Here is a 21642-nt window from a genome sequence, read left to right as displayed (position 1 = left end):
AGAGAGCAGTTAATAAAGCATACAGTATCCTAGGCTTTATTAATAGGAGCATAGAGTACAAGAGCAAGGAGGTTATGCTGAACTTGTATAGGACACTAGTTAGACCTCAGCTGGGATATTATGTACAGTTCTGGGTGCCACACTTTGGGAAGAATGTGAACACATTGGAGAGAGTGTAGAAGAGGTTTAAAAAATTGGTTCCAAGGGTGAGAAATCTGAGTTATGAAGATAGATTAGAGAAGTTGGGACTGTTCCCCTTGGAGAGGAGAAGGCTAAGAGGAGATTTGATAAAGGTGTTCAAAATCATGAGATGGCTGGACAGAGTAGATAGGGAGAAAATGTTCCAACTCATAAAGGGATTGAGAACAAGAGGGCACAGATTTAAAATGATTTGCAAGTGATTTGCAAAAGAAGCAAATGCAATGTGAGAGAAAGCTTTTTCACAAAGCAAGTGGTTCGGGTTTGGAATGCACTGACTGGTTCAATCAAGGCAATCAAGAGGGCATTAGATGATTATTTAAATAGAAACAATGTGCAGGGTTACGGGGAAAAGGCAGGAGAATGGCACTGAATCATAATGTTCATTGGGAGAGTTTGATTCTAATTTTGGGCTCCAGAAATGTTGTGGAATTTCAGACCTAAGTGTTTCAGTTTGAGGAAAAACTGATAAATGTGGGATAAAAGAATTTCCTTTCACAACCCAAAGTGATTCACAGCCAATGAAGTACTTTTGAAGCAATTTAGGAAGTAATGCTGTTGTAAAATAATGAAGTAATGTTAGAAATATTCACACAGCAAGATCTCTTAAACAGCAATGAGATAAATGACCAGATAACCTGTCTTTAATGGCACTGGTTGAGGGAGGAATGTTGGCCAGGATACCGGGAGAACACCAATGTTCCTGCTCAAAGAGTGCCATGGGACCTTTTAGATCTACCAAAACAGGCTAATGGGCCTCAGTTCTACACCTCTTGTGAAAGCTGGTACTTCTGACAATGCAGCACTCCATCAGTACTGGACTGAAGTGTTAGCCTAGATCAAGTGCATAAGTCCAAATGAAATAAACTATCATAAGGCTCAAATTGTTTCTTTTTTTTAAAGAAAAACAGGACATTTCTTGTCTTTCTCCCTAATTAACAACCCATTGACAAAATAGCCAAATACACAATTTTGAAATGTGCAGTTTCTGCCATTTTTTGTTCAAAGTGGAATTTTATCTCCCCTCTTTCAAGATTAGCCCTTGACTTTGCTATGAGCATCCTGTCAATTTAAAATGTCTGCAAGCTTCAGACCGGCTCAAATGCCATTGATACTGCAGAGCAAAGCCTTCCAGATGGATGATGGACATTCTGCAACATGCAGGGGATTTAAGTTCTTCAAAATGTTATCAGCACAAATAATTACAATGCTGTCAAGCCACACCTGCTAGAAATGGAATTAAAACTACCCAAACTTACTTCATTGAGGATGATTCACCAGAACCGAATCAGCTCTCCACCAAATATACATTTACTTTTGCTTTTCAGGTTCGAAGTTAGAGGTGACATTATTTAAGCCAACAGTCTCCAGACCTGAATCTACAGCACCCATTTTTAGAGCTCATCTCCAACACTGCTGAGGTAAGCAAGGATTGAAGCTGGCAACTCAGTCACAAATTTAAAAATATTGATATTTTATTCACAAAAATATAGGGGAAGGCTTGTATAAAGGTGGAGTTCATTGGTGTGGAAATTGGACTTTGCTTTCAGGCGGAAAACAGGAGGTCAAAAAGGACCGGTTTTGGGATGTATCATCCCACAACCAATCATTGTCTGCCTTATGTACACTGTCATATTGGTCTGGATAGCTTTGCAGGAGTTATGGGCTGTCACCTAAAACAGGTGCTATTTCCCATGCATATGTTAATTAGAGTCTTAAAGCCTGTTTCAGGATCCCTCTGGTAACTTGCTTCCGACATGGGGATCAATTGTTGGGCCTGTCCCATTCGGAATTCTCGAGTGCACCACAAAATGGGCCCAGTTGAGGTTCTATCCATCTTGCCTACAAGGACCTCGAATACCAAATCTTACATAAGATAAAGGGTCTAAAATTCCTGGGCTTGAATGTGTGCTCACTCACATGACCCTATCCATGGGGTCTGGGCTTGTCCAAGCAAGCAGAATGAGGGTTTAGTTCCACTGCTTTTCCACCAGCAGGGCAATCCTGCAGGAACCTTGGAGAATATTTTGGTATGCCTGTAGACAATAGGAAGCTCACTTACTTATTGAACATTGGCCATCGCTTGTTAAACTTGGATAGACAATAATGTCATCTAAGTCTAACGTATCCCAAACTTTGGCTTAGCCATGGCCTCTGCGAATGTTATGGCAAAGTATGTTGACATGCCGATGCATACATCTTTATTAATGTAACCTTCACGTGCTAATAGGATATCGCAATCTGCTGAGAAGTCAAGAGATCAGTTAGAGATGGCAGGATTGACATTATGGTTTAGCACTGACAGCTTAGAGCTTCCCTTAAATAGGGCTGCATAACAAGCGTTCAGGTATAGAGATTGGTGTGGCCAGTCCACGGTGCTACACATCTTTCTGGCAGTGACGCCTGCTCCCTAATTCTTAATGTGTGTTCTCATACACATAACTATTAAATTGCAAAATTCACTGTCCCTTTAAGAAATCTGCACTGTGTGCAGTCAAATGACCTTTGCCCACTCCACTCAGCAGAGTCAGGAGGCAAGGTCCAGCTACAAGATTGGACCTTCCACTTGGAGACAAATAATCTTTTTTGAATAAACATGGTTATCCAGAGATAGATTTGGTCATTTGCAAAGCAGCGACACCAGAAACTCTGTTGTGATTTCTCCAATAACAGAGCAGTAATACCTGATGACCTGTCAATCATCTGGCAGGTTCCTAAATGATGCTATATCCGTTATATTTTGCTATATCTGTTGTCCATTATTATACTGCTTTCCTGTTCTATTTTCTTTTGCTACTTCAAACACAAAGTTGCAACAACCAAAAAATTCAGGAGCAAAATTTTCAGGTCAGCGGGCAGGAGTGATTGGCGGGTCCAGGATTGGCCGGGGAACGGACTGCCCACCACGATCGGCCCCCAATCGCAATTTCATGCTGGCTTGCCAATTAACAGCCAGCCAGCGTGAAGTGCTTGCTGAAATGCTCAGCGCTGCTGGGGAGGGGGCAGGAGGAGGGCAGGCACTGACATAAGCGTGGGTGCACAGAATGAAAGCTCCCTGAAGGCAGAGAGCTGCCTCAGGGAACTGAAGACTTCAAAAGACTTCAGATAGCATGGGGTACACTACTCCATGTACTAGCAATGTACATGTTGTACACTACTCTCTCCCAATGATTCATTTACCTTGGCTGTATGTTCCACTTAAGCTCTTCAATCATTTAATTATTGTGAATAGTGGCCAAACCAAAGTGTCTGAGGCCCTTAAGACATGAATGAATGACCTTCCTTCAACAAGGCCTGCCTCAAAAAACATCCCCTGTTAACCAGAATGGAAAGCTTTTTATAAATGCATTGTGTGCTGATCCCACAAGCAATGAGATACATAGGCAATGTAAGCCTATATTCCCACTCCATGTATCATAATTAGGGAACATCCCATGGTGCCCTCATTGATGAGAAGTTACTGGAACATGCAGCCTTTCATTCCACAGATTGTTCCCAAATGGGATTTCAATTTGATTCCAATCAGGCTGATCTCAGAACCCTTGGTGTTTGTGGCTTCTTATAAACTCCACCTTCTTTCACTGGACTCAGTTGCTTTGCTAGTCCTGGGCACTGAGTGTCAGTATGCTACATGTACTATTGATAACACCTTTTTTAGGTTAGCGTGTAGTTAGGCCAGTTCTGAGGATATGTTCATCATTTTTTCCAAAAGGATTCTTGAGTTTCATTTGTCTCCAGAAATTATGTTGCTGAAGATCCTTCCAGTAACTCATGTTTGAAAGACATTATCTCATGTCAGATCCATGTGGAAAGCTGGCCTTTAATGTATATCACGCTCTCTCTCTTCAGGTACCATGCCCCAAGAGGGCATTGGCAACCGTGGACTTCCATGTTTTGGTCCATGGTTAGGCTTGCCAAGTTACTGTGGTGATTTGCCATTGCCTTTTGCAGGTTCTGGCTGACCTGCCTGCCAAAGGGGCATTGAAAGGATTTGCAGGTTGATAATTAACCTGTTTGACCATGTTATAATGCATCTTCCTTGGCCATTAAGTCCCAGAGTGGGACTCTAACCTGGAGCTTCTGGCTCAGAGGTAGGGACGTCACCACTGTGCCGCAAGACCTCCACATACTTATGTAGATAAGATAGAAAATGTTCCTTGATCAAGACAATTATTTATTAATTATCAAACAAAAGTTGGCTAATCAGATTGTGGTGTCCATTTCCTCACATTAATCCTTAGCAAAGGAAGATCCACCAATGGAAACTCTGAATTATTTCTATTTGCAAAGCAATCTCCTATATGTGCTGCTATGGAATGAGGGAGGCAGTGGTGTAGTGATAATGTCACTGGGCTAGTAATCTGGAGGTCCAGGCTAATGCTCTGGGGGGAAAGGTTCAAATCCCACCATGATAGCTGGTGGAATAATAAGTCTGGATTTTTTTTTTAAGTTAGTCTCAGTAATGGTGACGATGACAATTAGCAATAATTGTAAAAACCTCTGGTTCACTGATGCCCTTCAGGGAAGGAAATCTGCCATCCTTACCTGATCTACATGTGACTCCAGACTCTTAACTGACCTCTGAAATAACCTAGCAAGTCATTCTGTTCAAGGGCAACAGATGCTAACTTTGCCAGTGATGCTCACATCCCATGAAAGAATAAAGAAAAATAAATATAAAAGAGCAACCTGCAGGCTTTTAACTTAACCTGATAGTTTAAGATGATAAATATTTTCCCTCTGCTGTGCTTCTCAATCCCACAACCAGTTTTCATGCGTTGCTACTTATATTTTGAGGCTGAATACATAAGAGGAGCAGTGTGCATAATCTTCCTCATTCTTTGCAATATCTGTATTTAGGGCTCCCAACTCTGCACTACTTTTCAGCTTAGAGTTATTTTTAAAATTTCAGTTGGTGTTCCAGTGTCTTGCTCAGCGCTGCACCTTCCAGTCAAACAACAAAGGACATGATCCAGAAATCAGCTTTGTTTACCGCAAAGCAGGACAATCATCTGAGCTTACCACTGTCAACTCTCGCTCATTTATCATGAGATTCACTCATTTTCATTAAAAATCCCTTCCACTATGATGCATCTTAGTTTGAAAGTAAACACCATTTGATGTGGAAATAATTTTACAATTTGTCACAAGCTTCACTCCAAATATGCTTTTAATTCATGCTCAGGATGTAGGCATTGCCGACAAGGTCAACTCTTATTGCCCATTCCCAGTTGCCCTAAGAGGTTTGATAGAACTGAATACCTTGGTAGGCCACTTCAGAGGTTAGTTAAGGGTCAATCATGTTGGTGTGGCAATGGAATCACACATAGGCCAGACCAGGTAAAGAGGGGAAGTTTCTTTCCCTAAAGGACATTAGTGAACCATTAGTGTTTTAGACAATCCAAAGAGCTTTATAGTCACTTTTGCAGACTAGCATTTTACTTTCAGATCTTTTAAAACTGAATTTGAATTCTCAAACTGCCACGGTGGAATTTGCACTTATCTGGATTGCTCTCTGGATTATTAGATCAGTAACATAATCAACATACTAATATGCTCACCATGCTGACCATAAGCAGTGTAAATATCTTAAAGCACAGGGTCTCAAGTAACTTCTGCTCCTCTCACCCCAACCCCTCCACCAGCCATGATATGAACAAATATCTCACGGGTGGAACTTTACGACAGCAGGATTTTACGGTCCCGCCAAAGTCAATGGAGTTTAGAATAGCTCGCCGCATTTTACAGCCTCGTCCCCACCACAACAGGGCCATAAAATTCCGGCCATGTTTTTAAGGAGGCTGATGTTCTTTATAGAATGAGGATAACAACATCCATGTTAGGTATTTGGAACTAACTGATACCCAGCACTGAAGAATGAATGTGTGAACGTACTGATGAGCCCTTCCTGAGTAACTGACAGTACAGGGCATCCACCATTATATATCACACAACATTGTGAGTTAAGGTAGATTCAGCTCAATAACCATGCATGAAATCACAATGTAATTTTGATATAATTGGTGATCTAACAGTATAGGACACACTGTAAAAATGAGTGGATTTGATCTTGCTGCGCCTGCTACACTCGTAAATTCAAATGCAAATTTTGACCCAAACCCACAAACCCAAACTCCATCTCTTAATCTAAATCCAGACCCAAGTTCAAATCCAAACCTACTCCCAAACACAAACTTAACCCAGAGTCAAACTCAAATTGAAATTGAAATTCAAATCCAAAATCAAACTCAGATTTTGTGCAATTATGTCAACGCATTTTCCAGCATGATAACCTATTGTTGCCAACACCTTGGAAATGTAGAATTGTTCATATTAAGTGGCAGTAAATATCATAAACAAAGCAACTAAATATAAACATCTTTGGATTTGCACTATACCTTAAAAGTTATTTCATGTCAACCAAGTTAAAAGAGTCAACCATGTACATCCAAGGGCTTTTCTAATCTGTTTTTCTGCTTCATTCAGTGTCTCTAATAATTCCTTTAGTTTTACTTTCCCAGGTTCAAATGTCTTGTTTGTGTGAGTTTGTAACTTAAGTACAGCAGTGCACGTTGACAAATGCTACACTCTGTATATTTCTAATTCTAAAAAGAATATTGCAATATCATTTCATCCCTTAGCAACAAGAAAGATTACATGTTATTTATTCATCTTTTTTCCATCAGATTTCCCTCTTCTCTGAATAAATGTATTTGTCATGAACACTTTCCGTCTGCAACCTGCAATTCAAGTTCGTAAAGACAAGTTCATTTCCAGGTACTGAGGTTCTCTTCACAAGCACCTTTCATCCCTTTCCCATCATTACAATGAAAGCTTTCTTTTCAACAGGAATTTATTTCCTTTGTACTACCAATGCGATGAATGAACAAAAATGCATCAGATATATATTAATATTTATTTAGGAGAATATTTGTAATTAAGATCCAGCAATCAAATAAAATCTATCTATTCAAGTCTTTAACAGTCATTACCACCATGCAGCTTATACTAATTTTGCACGCAGAATTTTATCACAGTTACCCATCCTTTTTAGTGAGAGATGGCAGACATTGAGCTGAATTTTGTCAGCCAACCTAGTCCCAGTGGCAACGCTGGGTGGGTGCTGTCGTCCCTCGTGAGAACTCCAGCTGACCAGGATCACACAGCAGCCAGCCACTTTATATTAATGAAGCACTGAGGCCTGTCCTATCGCTGGCCAGTGAGTCACTGATCGCAGCATGATTAGGTGAGAATGCAGGCATCGGCACCATCTTTGAAAAGCTGACAGCTGTAAAGCAATTTTTTGCTGGACGCCCCTCCGTGACTGTTCCTCTGCTGCTGGAGGCCCCTCCGTGACTGTTCCTCTGCTGCAGGCCCCTATGTGACTCTTCCTCTGCTGCAGGCCCCTCTGTGACTGTTCCTCTGCTGCAAGTCCCTCTGTGACTGTTCCTCTGCTGCAGGCCCCTCTGTGACTGTTCCTCTGCTGCAGGCCCCTCTGTGACTGTTCCTCTGCTGCAGGCCCCTCTGTGACTGTTCCTCTGCTGCAGGCCCCTCTGTGACTGTTCCTCTGCTGCAGGCCCCTGTGTTACTGTTCCTCTGCTGCTGGAGGCTCCAATGTGACTGTTCCTCTGCTGCTGGAGGCTCCAATGTGACTGTTCTTCTGCTGCTGGAGGCCCCTCCGTGACTGTTCTTCTGCTGCTGGAGGCCCCTCCGTGACTGTTCCTCTGCTGTTGGAGGCCCCTCCGTGACTGTTCCTCTGCTGTTGGAGGTCCCTCTGTGACTGTTCCTCTGCTGCTGGAGGCCCCTCTGTGACTGTTCCTCTGCTGCTGGAGGCCCCTCTGTGACTGTTCCTCTGCTGCTGGAGGCTCTTGTGTGACTGTTCCTCTGCTGCAGGTCCCTCTGTGACTATTCCTCTGCTGCTGGAGGCTCCAGTATGACTGTTCGTCTGCTGCTGGAGGCCCCTCTGTGACTGTTCCTCTGCTGCTGGAGGTTCCTTTGTGATTGTTCCTCTGTTGCTGGAGGCTCCACTGTGACTGTTCCTCTGCTCAGGCCCCTCTGTGACTGTTCCTCTGCTGCTGGAGGTTCTTGTGTAACTGTTCCTCTGCTGCTGGAGGTTCTTGTGTGACTGTTCCGCTGCTGCTGGAGGTTCTGGTGTGACTGTTCCTCTGCTGCTGGAGGTTCTGGTGTGACTGTTCCTCTGCTGCTGGAGGTTCTGGTGTGACTGTTCCTCTGCTGCTGGAGGTTCCTTTGTGACTGTTCCTCAGCTGCAGGGCTACGGGTTGCTTGGGGAAGGGGGCGAAGTGGCCTCAGGCAACAGAAGAGGCTGCAGGGTGAGGCAATACTGGGGAAGGGGGTATCCCAGGGTGTGTGCGGGGGCACATGTGCAAGTGGCCTCAAGATGGTGAGGGCTGAGGAGGCAGTCTCCAGAGGAGATGAGGCCAGATGGAGATATGAGGATGTGTGTGAGAGAGTGAGTGGTGATGTCCCTTGAGCTGGCAGTGACTGAGATGACAGTGAATGTATGATGGCCTTGTGAGTATGTGAGTTTAGAGTGATGAAATGGTTACCTTACCCTGGCAGCAAGGACGAGATGATTCATCCGTTTTCTGCACTGAATGGCTGACCTCCTGTGTGCAGCATTGGCACTGGCCACCCTTATCACTGCCTCCCAAGCTGGAATGGTGAGATTAATGGGCCTCCTGCAGCCAGGGCCGGAGTAGCAGACATCATGACGGGCCTCCACAGCATCCAGAGGCACCCCTGGGATGTGTCACTGAATTGGGGGGCTGCACTCTTCTTGGCTTTTGGGGCCATGTCTTCATCAGAGCAGTCTGGGCTGCAAGCATTGAGAAGTGTGTGCACGGCTGCAGTTTAAATATGGTGCCCTGCGTGAGGAAGCAGTGAGGTAACGGCATGGCAGGCAAATCGGAGGCCGCCCACCAGCGAGTGTGTTTCCTGTAGCTCCATAATTAATACAGCAGGAACGGGACAATACAGCGCGAAATCCCGCCATTGCAGCCACCAGGTAAAATGACTTTTTTCCCACCCGCTACCGCATTTTGTGCAAATCTGGGATGATTCCGCCCAAGGTGTCATATTAAGTTCAAGCTGCTGAGGTCAAACCTTTTGCTTATATTTTTAAAAATTGACAAAGAGGCCCTCAATTGCACATATCGCATTTAAGACAAATACAACTGGTTGAACCCAGAATTTTTGGAATCTTTAAAGTCATTAAGTTCATCAGGAACCGTTTCTTGCAAGTAGATGCCTTCCTGTTCCCTGGCAGCGTTAACTGTTAATTGTCTCATTAGCAGAACTATTTAAACTATTTGAACAATTTAAAAGATGGTCAAGACAAAATTCATAAATATTAGCTCAACCAATATGGAACCCTTAAGAATTTAATATTATTATCAAAATCTACATAACAACAAAACTAATGGCAGAAATTAATTCTTATGCTTACAGAACCAAAATTATACATAGGGCTGTTTTATAATTTCTCTTTGAAAAGTAAGTGACTGCTTCTTCCTAAGGTAACACTGTGCACTTAATAGGTTAATGCCATATTAAAAGAACTAAACTAATTTAAAGGACAGAACTCAAGGCTGAAGGCTCTGACAGTTGTTTTATCACAAAAGGGGACACTATTACTCACCTTTTGAGTTCTATGTATCAGGTATAGCTGATAAGTTTTAATGGCTAGGGAGTTTGTGTCTGGACACAGCTTCAGACACTGGACCATTCAACCTTGACTGTCTTGACAGTAATAACTCTGTAATTAAGCCACAGAATCTTAGTTTTGCATATACCTAGGCTAAATATGTTTCACCTGTCAGATAGGAATGCAGCTACGTCTTCAGAGACAAAGATGCAGTCACATAGGAACAATTAAGTAGAATAAAATGTTAGGTTAATTGATTAATATAATTTGATTACTTGATTATTACATATAACTGGACAAAACATATTCATATTCTCACACAGTGATGTAGTGCATCTCTAACAGCAACTTTTCACTTTCCACATTTAAATACGCATCTGCCCTCACTTGAAATTGCGGTGGCATTTGCCTTGCCATTATTTTGAAAGGAATTTCTGGGCCATTGATTAATGCAATTAATGCCATATGATGTCAACCTTGAGACAATTTGGAGTCCCCTATGTTTCATTGCACTTCAAAATCATTGATGAAACACAAAAATAAAATAATTTGATTTGTGAAGCAAAGCATTTCCAATTGGATTTTCACTGGGGACTGAGTAGTACAGCAGCTTAATGTGCTGCTGTTTCAACTCGGAGAGATGGACTGATGGGACAAATATCTCCTGTTTCTGTAGCTGCAAGAGTCCTGAGTTGACAAAGTTTGAGCACCCTTAGCCTAGTTCCCAGTTTGTGTGGGATCTGAATCTAATTTAAACCCAGCTCAGTCTTCCTCACAGAGGCTCGATAGATGAATGTTAAATGGAGTTTGCTGGCCAGAGAGCCTGATTTAAGCTATTAAGATCATGAAATCTCCAAAGGTGGAATTTTAGAATATACTGTTTTCCAGCACAGAGCTTTGCACATTGAGAGCACATATCAGGAATTCAGGCACAATGCACAGCTCTTAAGTCCCTGATCTACGCTCAGAAGGACTGTGTCAGGACCCAGATTCAGGACATGTGCTCTGAAATGTAAAGTTCTGCATTAGTTTGTAAAATGAAAGACAATTTGTAAGTGTTCTATGAAACTGGACAACACATTCTCATTACTCTCTCATCAGATAGATGGAATATGCACTTCAAGGTTGTTTTAAAATTCATATTCTTAATTCCTCCAGGATTGAATTTTTATCATTGTTAAGGACATACAATTGTTTTTGTGAAGATAAAAAGAATTTGCAACTGACGTATTCTGATGTGAGTATATTTTATAGATTATTCACATGTCTAGAAATGACTGTTTCTCAATACAAGGTATGGAACAAGCAAAGCCCATTGAGACTGTTTACTTCATTGAGTTCACTGACAAGGTACAATTTTCTCCATCTTTAACACAGTTTAACCCAGTTGAGCTCCTGGGAGAAAATTCTCCAACATTTCTCACCAAGAGAATTTTTTTTAGAGGTAATAACATTAGGAATATAGACCATACCATCAGGTATGTGTCCATTGAAGTTATCAAGGCTGGGTGGTCACACCCAGCTCATGGCCACATGGGCCCATCTGACTTCTTGTCCATTTAAAGTAACAGATCATAAATCCGGCAGGTTCCACTACTGATGTGCTGAATGCTACATTTGTTTCTGTGTTCTGTGCCCTGAAGCAAACCGAGATGCCAAGTCCAATGAGGAAAATCTCTCCTATTCATGCAATTTTGGGCATATTACCTTCAAAATGACATTGATGTCAAGGATTTGAAGAAAAGTGACTTAAGTGGCTCTGATTCTTATGGTTTAAAGTTATGAAGAAAGAATAAAAAATTGAATTTCTTTTCATTAGAGAAAAAAAAATTGAGGGAAAACATGACACTGGTCTTTAAACTATGATGTCAACCAAAGTTGGCTGTTTTCCTTGGTCCATGAGCACAGAACTAAAGGTCATAAAAGGAACAAGCTTCAAGCAAACTACATAGCAAAAATATTTTATTCCCACTGGGAGGTCAGTATGTGGAACTGATAAAAGTGGTTGATGCTATGTGATTCATCCTATTAATGGAAGCCAAATAAGTAGCAAGTTGGAAGTAGGATTGAAGATTCTCGGAAAAAATATGGACCAGAAATTCAAACACTTCATTTGCATGTGGTAAGGCTGGGGTTAGACATTATCTCATCTATAGAGAGCAGTGGATTAGGGATTGAGAAATGGAAATGTAGAGATTGGTTTGTGACAAAATGAAAAGGATGCTTGCAGTTCCCATTTTCACAGTCCTTCAGTATATTCAAGACAGAAATTGATAGATTCCCTTTGCCTAAAAAATCTAAGGATGGGGAGAAAGGGTAAGAGAATGGAGTTCATGTAAAAGTTCAGTCATGATTTTATTGAATGCCAGAGCTGGTTCAATTGGCCTGCTCATGATCCTATTTATTACATCCTTATGTTCTCGTGTGACCCACAGCCATGTCAATGGTGGGTGGGCGGGATATCAGAACACAGCTCAACCCAGGCCTCTGGAGAAGAGTCATATGGACTCGAAACGTCAACTCTGTTTTTCTCTCCACAGATGCTGTCAAGCCTGCTCAGTTTTTCCAGCATTTTCTGTTTTTGTTTCAGATTTCCAGCATCCACAGAGCTTTGCTCTTATCTCTGTAAACACAGGTTGCAGATGACATTTTCCGAGTACATCACTCTCTTAGCCGTGATGAAGACTGCAGCAAAAAAGGAAGCAAATCTGAAGTAATTCTCACAAAAGGATCAGTAAACATTCCCTAGTGTTGGTCTGAGCTAATGTTGGACCAGGTGCAAACCTCCTGGGGCTGGGTTTTACCCTCCCCACCAATGGGTTTGAAGGCAGGGCGGCTCATAAAATGCAGCGCTACCGACTTCCCGCCTTCTGCCTGTCCCTGGCTGACCCCCATTTTATGTGGGGTTGGGAGAGATGTTGGTGGGGTGCAGAGGAGGCATCAGGTGACCCACCTGCCCTTGGACCTATTGAGACCCTTAAATTGCCAATTAATGGCCACTTGAGTGCCTCATCCCACTCTCACACTGCTATTTGACCCACAGCCAGGCAAGGCCCATGCCAACCAAGTAGCCCGGTAACTTTTACTGGGCAGGATGATGCCGAGCAAGGGTGATGGGTGAGACTTCCTTTTGGGGGTCCTCTGTGCCCATTGGAGGCTCACCCCCCCCAACCCCACAACAAAGTCGTACCCCCTTTAGCCCTCTCCCCTGGCCTCTCAAACCCAGCCCCTCACCCTGCCATGCTGGGGCCTTCCAGCCAGGCCCTGACGATACCTTGGACCTACCTACACTCTAGCCTCCATAAACTGTTCTTTTTCAGTGACGGGCTGCAGTCCTAGCAGTAGCCACCGCTCGAACCTAATGCTGCTGGGAGTACAGAGCTGCCGGCCAATCAGATTTTTTGTGGGGGGGCTTCCAACCGACCTTTTCATTGAGGTGGAGGGACGGGGAACAGAGCACCTGTAAAATCCAGCCCCTGATATTTGCCATATATTCTTCATGTTACTGAAACTCCTGATAGCAGCAGTTGCCTTTTCAATGGGAATAATACCAGATTCCCATCAAAATGTCAAAATATGAAGCAAGTTAAAGGTAAGTGAATGAGCAAAGTTCTAGAAAACATTAAAAAAAGATAATAAACTTAATAATGTCCAGAAAAGTCTTGCAACAATCAATCTGGTTATACACCAATGGTTCCTGATCTTCTAATGGACTTGGCAAAAATCTAAGCACCTGATTTTTTTTTCATCTTGCATGGGAGTTAGGTGCACTGGGAAGGCTAGAATTTGTTGCCCATCCATAATTGCCACCACCACCTTCTTGGTCCATCTGGTGTGGGTACTCCCAAGTTTCTGTTTGGAAGGGAATTCCAGGAATTTCGTCAGTGACAGTAAAGGAATGATATATTTCCAAGTCAGGATAGTGTGTGATTTGGAGGTGAACTTGCAGGTGGTGATGTTCCCATGTGTCTGCTGCCCTTATCCTTCTGGGTGAAAGGAGCTGTCACAGGAACCTTGGGTGAGTTGTTACATTGCATCTTGTAGATGGTACACACTGATGCCAATGTGCGTTGGTGGTGGAGGGAGTGAATGATTAAGTTGGTGGATGGGGTGCTGATCAAGTGAGCTGCTTTGTTCTTGATGGTGTCGAGCTTCTTGAGTGTGGTTGGAGCTGCACTCATCCAGACAATGGAGAGTATTCCATCACACTCCTGACTTGTCCCTTGTAGATGGTGGACAGGCTTTGATGAACCAGGAGGTGAGTTACTCACCTCAGAATTCTCAGTCTCTGGCCTGTTCTTGTAGCAAAGGTATTTATTTGTAGTTCAGTTTTAGTTAATGGTAGCCTCCAGAATGTTGATATTGTATTCCAGGAGGAGTATCGGGGGTCTGCAATGGTAATGCCATTGAATATCAAGGGGAGATGATTAGGGCACTTGAGTGACACAAATGTCACTTGCCACTTATCAGCCCAAGCCTGAATGTTGTCCAGGTCTTGCTGCATTTGGACACAGACTGCTTCAGTATCTGAGGAGTTGCAAATGGTGCTGAACATTGTGCAATCGTCAGTAAACATCCCCACTTCTGACCTTATAATGGAAGGAAGGTCACTGATCAAGCAGCTGAAGAAGGTTGGGACTAACACGCTACCGAGGGACTCCCGGAGTGATGTCAAGCAACTGAGATGATTGACCTTCAACAACCACAGCCATCTTCCTTTGTGCTAGGTATGACTCCAACCAATGGAGAGTTTTCCCTGATTCCCATCGACTCCAGTTTTGTTAGGGCTCCTTGATGCCACACTCAGTCAAATGCTGCCTCCTGTTTTGCCCATGTTTGGACCAAGGCTGTAATGATGTCAGGAGCTGCCTGGGCCTGGTAGAACCCAAACTGAGAGTCAGTGATCAGGTTTTTGCTAAGTGCCACTTGATAACATGTCAATGACCCTTTCCATCACTTTGCTGATAGAGTAGACTGATTGGGCAGTAATTGGCTGGATTGGATATGTCATTTTTGTGGACAGGACAGATCTGGGCAACTTTCCACGTTGCTGGGTAGATGCCAGTATTATAACTGTATTGGAACAGTTTGGTTTGGGGAGCAGCTAGTTCTGAAGTACAAGTCTTCTGTGCTATTGCCTGAATGTTGTCAGGGTCTCTAGCCGTTGCAGTATCCAATGCCTTAATCCACTTCTTCATATCATGTGGAGTGAATCAAATTGACTGAAGACTGGCATCTGTGATGCTGGAGACCTCAGGAAGATGCTAAGTTGGATCATCCACTCAGCATTTCTGGCTGAAGATGATGTCAAATGCTTCAGCCTTATCTTTTGCACTGATGTGCAGGGCTCCCCCATAATTGAGAATGGGGATATTTGTGGAGTCTCCTCCTCCTGTTAATTGCTTAATTGCACGCAACATTCACGACTGGATGTGGCAGGACTGCAGAGCTTTGATCTGATCCATTGGTTGTGGGATCACTTAGCTCTGTCTATCATTTGCTGCTTCTGCTGTTTGGCATGGTTCTGTGCTGTAGCTTCACCAGGTTGATGTGCATTTATAGATGAGATAATGTCTAACCCCAGCCTTACCACATGCAAATGAAGTGTTTGAATTTCTGGTCCATATTTTTCCGAGAATCTTCAATCCTACTTCCAACTTGCTACTTATTTGGCTTCCTTTAATAGGATGAATCACATAGCATCAACCACTTTTATCAGTTCCATATACTGACCTCCCAGTGGGAATAAAATATTTTTGCTATGTAGTTTGCTTGAAGCTCAGTTTTAGATGTGCCTGGTGCTGTTCCTGGCTGCTCTCCTGCATTCTTCATTGAACCAGGATTGATCCCTTGGATTGATGGTAATGGTAGAGTAATGGATATGTCGGGCCATGGGGTTATAGATTATGGTTGAATACAATTCTGCTGCTCATAGCCTACAGCACCTCGTGGTTGCCCATTTAGCATAGTGGTAGTGCCACAGAACATGATGAAGGGTATGCTCAGTTTGAAGACAGAAATGCTAACCAGTTTACTAGAAGCAAAGCCAATTGGTTCACTGGATTTGGTGGTCATATGCTGTTGCGTTTTTTAAACAATATTACCATCATTTTCCCGATGTTGGCTCACTATATTTTCAACCAATGCCCAGTCGACAATGCACATGTCAGTTATAATGGGCAAATGACTTTCGTGAACCTGTGGTTTCTGTCTGCTGCCCTATTTATATGGAATCAAACTATTAGAAATTATTAAAACATATTAAAGAATGAGTGCTTCAGGGAGCCTGAATAACACCCAACACTAGTGAGATGCTAATGATGCTGAATTGTATTTGTATCTGTCCAGCTCTGTTGGTCTATGTGCTTATTCATTTTACCAGAACTGTTACTTAGGTATTTTTGTTCTCTATGTAACATTTTACATTAAGACTTCTCTTGTAGTCTAAACATCTCACTATTTTCTTTATAGAATAATGAGAAAATCGTCCTAGAAGGCGTATTAGATATTTCATGGGGTGTGCACCAACCAATAAGATTACAGATTAATGATGAGAAACCTATACCATCACCAAAAGTCATCCAGTCCTCTGACGTTACAATGAATAAAAGGTAAGCATCCATGGTGAAAATGTGCAGGTACCTCACACTTACTAGATTGTGTATACATATATGTATGTATGCCCAGATATTAGGATAAACTGGGACTTCCCAGAAAGGAGCCTTGCTCCATGGGACTGCAGGATAGAGATTTCTAAATACAACAATACACCCTTCGACTGCCACTCCACTGCCCCCAAATCTGTCCCCCCACATCAACCCACAGTGTCTACCTCCTCAGAAACTTTTAGATTCTACCCCTGTAGAGTCTACCTCCTCAGACACCACCCTCACAGATTCTACCCTAGCATTGACTAGCTCCACAGACTCTACCCTGCAGAGTCCACCCACCAGATGCTACCATCTGATTCCAAGCTCCCCACCCCTCCACCGGACACTCCAACATACCCCACACATTCCATCCACCCCCCACATTGCAGCTCCTCCACATGCCAATACTCCCACTCTCTATTCCCTCCCCACAGACTCTATTCCTGCCCTCCCCCCACCCCAGACTATCTCCCCTGTCCACTCCAATGTCAGGAATGTTGACATTATCACCACATACTCAGGACATCCTGAGGGTGGCTGAGTGCACAAATCTTTGGGCAATGCAGAATATTGGAGCCTACAGACGTAATTTTATTTAATTATTTGTTTTGGGAATATAGGAGGCACTGTCAAGACCTCATTTATTGCCGTGTCACTACCCTCCCCTGGGTGTATGTGGCTTGAAACATTGCTGTCCATGTGGTGCTCCCACAATGGTGTTATAGAATCATAGAATTGTCACAGCACAGAAGGTGGCCATTTGGCTCATCATGTCTGTACTGGTCCTCTGAAGGAGCAATTCATTTAGTGCCACTCGCCCTGCCTTTTCCCTATAGCCCTGCATTTTTTTCCCCTTTTCAGATAATGATCCAATTCCCTTTTGAAAGCCTCGCTTGACCCTGCCTCCACCACTCTTCCACACAGTACACTCCAGATTCTAACCACTTGCTGTATGAAAAAGTTTTTCCTGGTTTCAACATTACTTGTTTTGCCTATTACCTTAAATCTGTGCCCTCTGGTTCTCAATCCTTCCACCAATGGAAACAGTTTCTCCCTGTCTGCTCTGTCCTGTCCTCTCATGATTTTGAATGCTTCTATCTAATCTCCTTTCAACTTTTTCATCTCCAAAGAGAACAGTCCCAATTTCTCCAATCTATCTATGTAAATAAAGTTTCTCATCCCTGGAACTGTTCTCTTTTCTGAATTCTCTCTAACGCCTTCATATCCTTCCTAAAGTGTGGTTCCCAGAACTGGATGCAATACTCCAGCTGAGGCTGAACATTTTATACAGTTCAACATCACTTCCTTGCTTCTGTACTCTGTGTCCCTATTAAGCCCAGATGTCGTATGCTTTATTAATCCCTCTATCAACTGGTCCTGCCACCTTCAATGGTTTATGCACATATACATCAAAGTGCCTCACCTCCTGCACCCCCTTTAGAATTGTACCACTTATTTTATATTGTCTCTCTGTGTTCTTCCTATCAAAATGAATCACTTCATACTTCTCTGCATTAAATTTCATCTGTCCATTCCACCAACCTGTCTATTTCTTTTGAAATTCTACACTATTCTCCTTATGGTTTCCAATAATTCCATGTTTCATATCATCTGCAAATTGTGAAATTGTGCCCGATAAACCAAGGTCCAGGTCAATAATATATATCAGGAATAGTAGGGGCCTTAATACCGATTCCTGGGGAATTCCACTATAAACCTTCCTCCAGTCCAAAAAACAATCATTAACCACTACTCTTGGTTTCCCGTCACTCAGCCAATTTTGTATCCATGACCTGGATCTTGCGGGAGGGAGGACTGCTCACCCCCCATGCCCGCCATTGCAAGAGTTGGCTGGAAGCCAATGCCCCAAAAAGAGCCATAACATACTCTGGCAAGCTAAATAGGCCCAGAGTGGGACTTATGCCCCTCAGTGGGAGGAAGTCCAGCCCTCAAGAGCTGCCAGCTAATCTGATTAGCCAGCCACTCTAACAGTCCCAGCCACGCCAGAACTGAGTAGTGGATACTGCTGGGACTGCAAGGAGGCCCACGAGAGAGGCAGCCATGGCATCCAGACCGTGGTAAGTCAGGGTTCTTGGACAGGGAGGGATCAGCAGCCAGGAGGAGGGTGAGATGGCTAGGGGATGAGAGGATGTGTTTTGGAGGGCAGGCGGGGAAGAACAAATGGTGGGGGGGCGGGGTAACACCTTGGGGTGGTGCCCCAATGCGCAAAAGGCACCCTCTAGGGTGAATGAAATGCCCCCCTTCCTTCCCACATTTACAAATATGTTTTCAAAAAACGGCCTGCCCATGCCCGCCCACCTGCCCACGTCGACTGTTTTATAGTGTGAGCAGCGTATCATACAGGCCAATTGGATTGTTAACAAGCTCAGTTGATTGACCCTTAGTTATTTATTTAAATATGACGGACGGGCTGCCAATTTCAGTGCCCGCCCACCTATTGTGTTATGAGGATGGCACAGGGGTCGGTGGCAAACTAGTGGTTTTGCCACACCTTGTAATTTATGTGCTCCCCCCAACAAAATACATGCCAGTGGAGAGCCATAAAATCCAGCCCCATGTGCTCCTGTCCCCGTTATTCCATAAGCTTTACCTTTGCTCACAAGTCTGTTGTGTGGCACTTTATCAAATGCCTTTTGGAAGTGCATGTACACCACGTCAAAGGCATTACCCTCTCTCTACAACTCTCTCTGTTGCCTCATCAAAAAACTCAAACAAGCTAGGTAAGCTTGATATGTCCTTAACAAATCCATGCTGCCTTTCCTTAATTAACCAGCATTTTCCCAAGTGACTATTAATTTTGCCATGAATTATTGTTTCCAGAAGCTCCCGCACCACCAAGGTTAAAATGCCTGGCATACAGTTGCTGCATTTATCTTTACACCCATTTTTGAACAAGGGTGTAACATTTGTCAGTCTCCAGTCCTCTGGCACCATCTGAGTCCAAGGAAGATTGGAAAATTATGACCAGTGCCTCCACAATTTCCATCCTCACTTCCTTCATAATCCTTGGATGCATCTCATTCAGCCCTGGTGCCTTATCAACTTTAAATACAGATAACCTATCCAATGCCTCCTCCTTATCAATTTTAAACCCTTAAAGTGTCTGCCCTACCATGACCTGGGCAACAACATCTTCCTTGGTAAAGACAGATGCAAAGTATTCATTTAGCATCTCAGCCATGCCCCCTGCCTCCAAGCCTAAATCCCATTTTTGGTCCCTAATCAGCCCCCCTCCTCCTTTTACCACATTTTAACAATTTTTATCCCTACAGATGATTTGGATTCCCTTTTATGTTAACTTCCAGACTCTTTTCATTCTCTGCCTTTGTTTCTCTTATTTGCTTTTCAATTCCCCTCTGAACCTTCTATATTTGGCCTGGTTCTCAATTGTATTATCCACCTGACATCTGTAATAAGCATACTTTTTTGCTCCATATTAATCTTTATCTCTTTTGTCATCCAGGGAGATCTGGATATTTTTCCCCTACCTTCCCCCTTCGTGAGAATATATTTTGACTGTATTCGAACCACCTCTTCTTTAGAGGCAGCCCATTGATTGGCTACAGATTTGCCTGTTAATCTTTGATTCCAATTTATTTGTGCCAGATCCATTAAAGTTGGCTTTCCACCAGTTAATTATTCTTACTCTGAATTGCTGTTTGCCCTTTTCCATAGCCAACTGAATCCTTCTGATACAATTGTTACAAATGGGAAGGGGGTTAATTTAATCAGCACTAATTTCTCCTCTCACCATCCATCCATAATCAGAAAGGTGATTTTGATTTGTTTCCCTCTTTAGAAGCAGTGGCATATTTTCCAACCCCTTGGTTTTTGTGTGATCCAATTTTCTATTAATAACTCCACAGCAAACTGGAGATAGGATGAATTCAAAGGGTTAGTTTATTTGCACACACTCAAGACGCGAAGAGAAGGTTTCCAACCTCTCCCTCACCTTCAGATAGTAGAAAGGGATAGAGAAAAGAAAGATTTACAGTACAGAGACCACAAAGGAAAGGACTAGTGTTTCACATGGGTCCCAGAGTCCAGAATCAAAGTCCAATGAGGTATTCCTTCACAGAGGTTTTTGGGTTGAAGACTGATGCTATATAATTACTTTTCCAGTGATGTTGACTTCACACAATGAGATAGGCACACAGAGATGAATCAGTTTTGTAGGCTATGGTACAGAATTTCCAGCAGAGGCAGCATAGATGGGGCCAGGTGTTCAATCTGGGCCAGAGCTCCTTTTCTGTGAGGTTGCCAGTTAGATAGTAAGCAGCAGACTGAGCTTTGCAGTTCATCAAGGCAATATTACTGGTTCCACAAGCCAGAGGCTCATGTCACATGACTCCCACCTCTCCACACTGTTTTTGATAAAGGATGTGTATCTCTCATCTGGGTCCCCGAAATTGTTAAATGTCTCAACCATTAAGAATTGAAAGAAAGGTTGCAGAGCCATTTGGCTTAGCAAATGAGCAGACTCCTGTTGGCCAGCCTAGTTTATGAAATGTAGATGGCCTTTGTATTGTTCTCTTTGAATTTGGCCTGTGTAGCCACAGGGGGTCATTAGTTGCTCCCCAGAGATAACAATGTGCGAGTTTCCATGAAACTACCAGGCCCAGCTCCTTTTTGGGGGGTCACAGACAACCATGGATTCAGCTATTTTAAGGATCTTTTTTAAAATTTTGGCAACAGCCATGAGGATATCTATCTATATATATATATATATATATATATTTATAAAAATATACAGTGTGAGGTCTTAGTCCCTCACACAATGATCACTGTACCCTTAACGTTCCCCCATAGATACTTGAACCACTTGGCCCACCTCATTCCCAAGAACCAGGTCCAGCAATGCCTCCTTTCTCATTGGACTGGAAATATACTGCTGCAGAAACTTTTCCTGAACACACTCTAAGAACTTTTGCCCCTCTCTGCCCTTTACACTACTACTATTCCAGATTATATTCAGATAATTAAACTCTCCCATTATAACTACACTAGGATTCTTGCACCTCTCTGTAATTTCCTTGCAAATTTGTTCCTCTACATCTTTCCCACTAGTTGGTGGCCTATAGACTACATTGAGCAATGTAATTTTTTGGT

At 43.0% G+C, this 21642-nt stretch overlaps 1 protein-coding gene across 2 annotated transcripts in view; it reads left to right on the top strand.

Annotated features, from left to right (window-relative positions):
* rassf6 (Ras association domain family member 6) overlaps positions 1-21642 on the top strand; it is a 69160-nt gene that overhangs the window by 21233 nt on the left and 26285 nt on the right. For both annotated transcript variants that reach the window (XM_078569789.1, XM_078569793.1), the window contains exons 2-5: positions 1527-1619; positions 6885-6975; positions 11021-11099; positions 16334-16473. In XM_078569789.1, the coding sequence (XP_078425915.1) occupies positions 6917-6975; positions 11021-11099; positions 16334-16473 (278 nt within the window). In that variant the 5' untranslated portion in view covers positions 1527-1619; positions 6885-6916. The remainder of the gene's footprint in view (positions 1-1526; positions 1620-6884; positions 6976-11020; positions 11100-16333; positions 16474-21642) is intronic.

Source organism: Cetorhinus maximus, chromosome 2, assembly GCF_964194155.1.
Source record: "Cetorhinus maximus chromosome 2, sCetMax3.hap1.1, whole genome shotgun sequence".
Lineage (NCBI taxonomy): Eukaryota > Metazoa > Chordata > Chondrichthyes > Lamniformes > Cetorhinidae > Cetorhinus > Cetorhinus maximus.
This window is presented reverse-complemented; position numbering and strand designations above follow the sequence as displayed.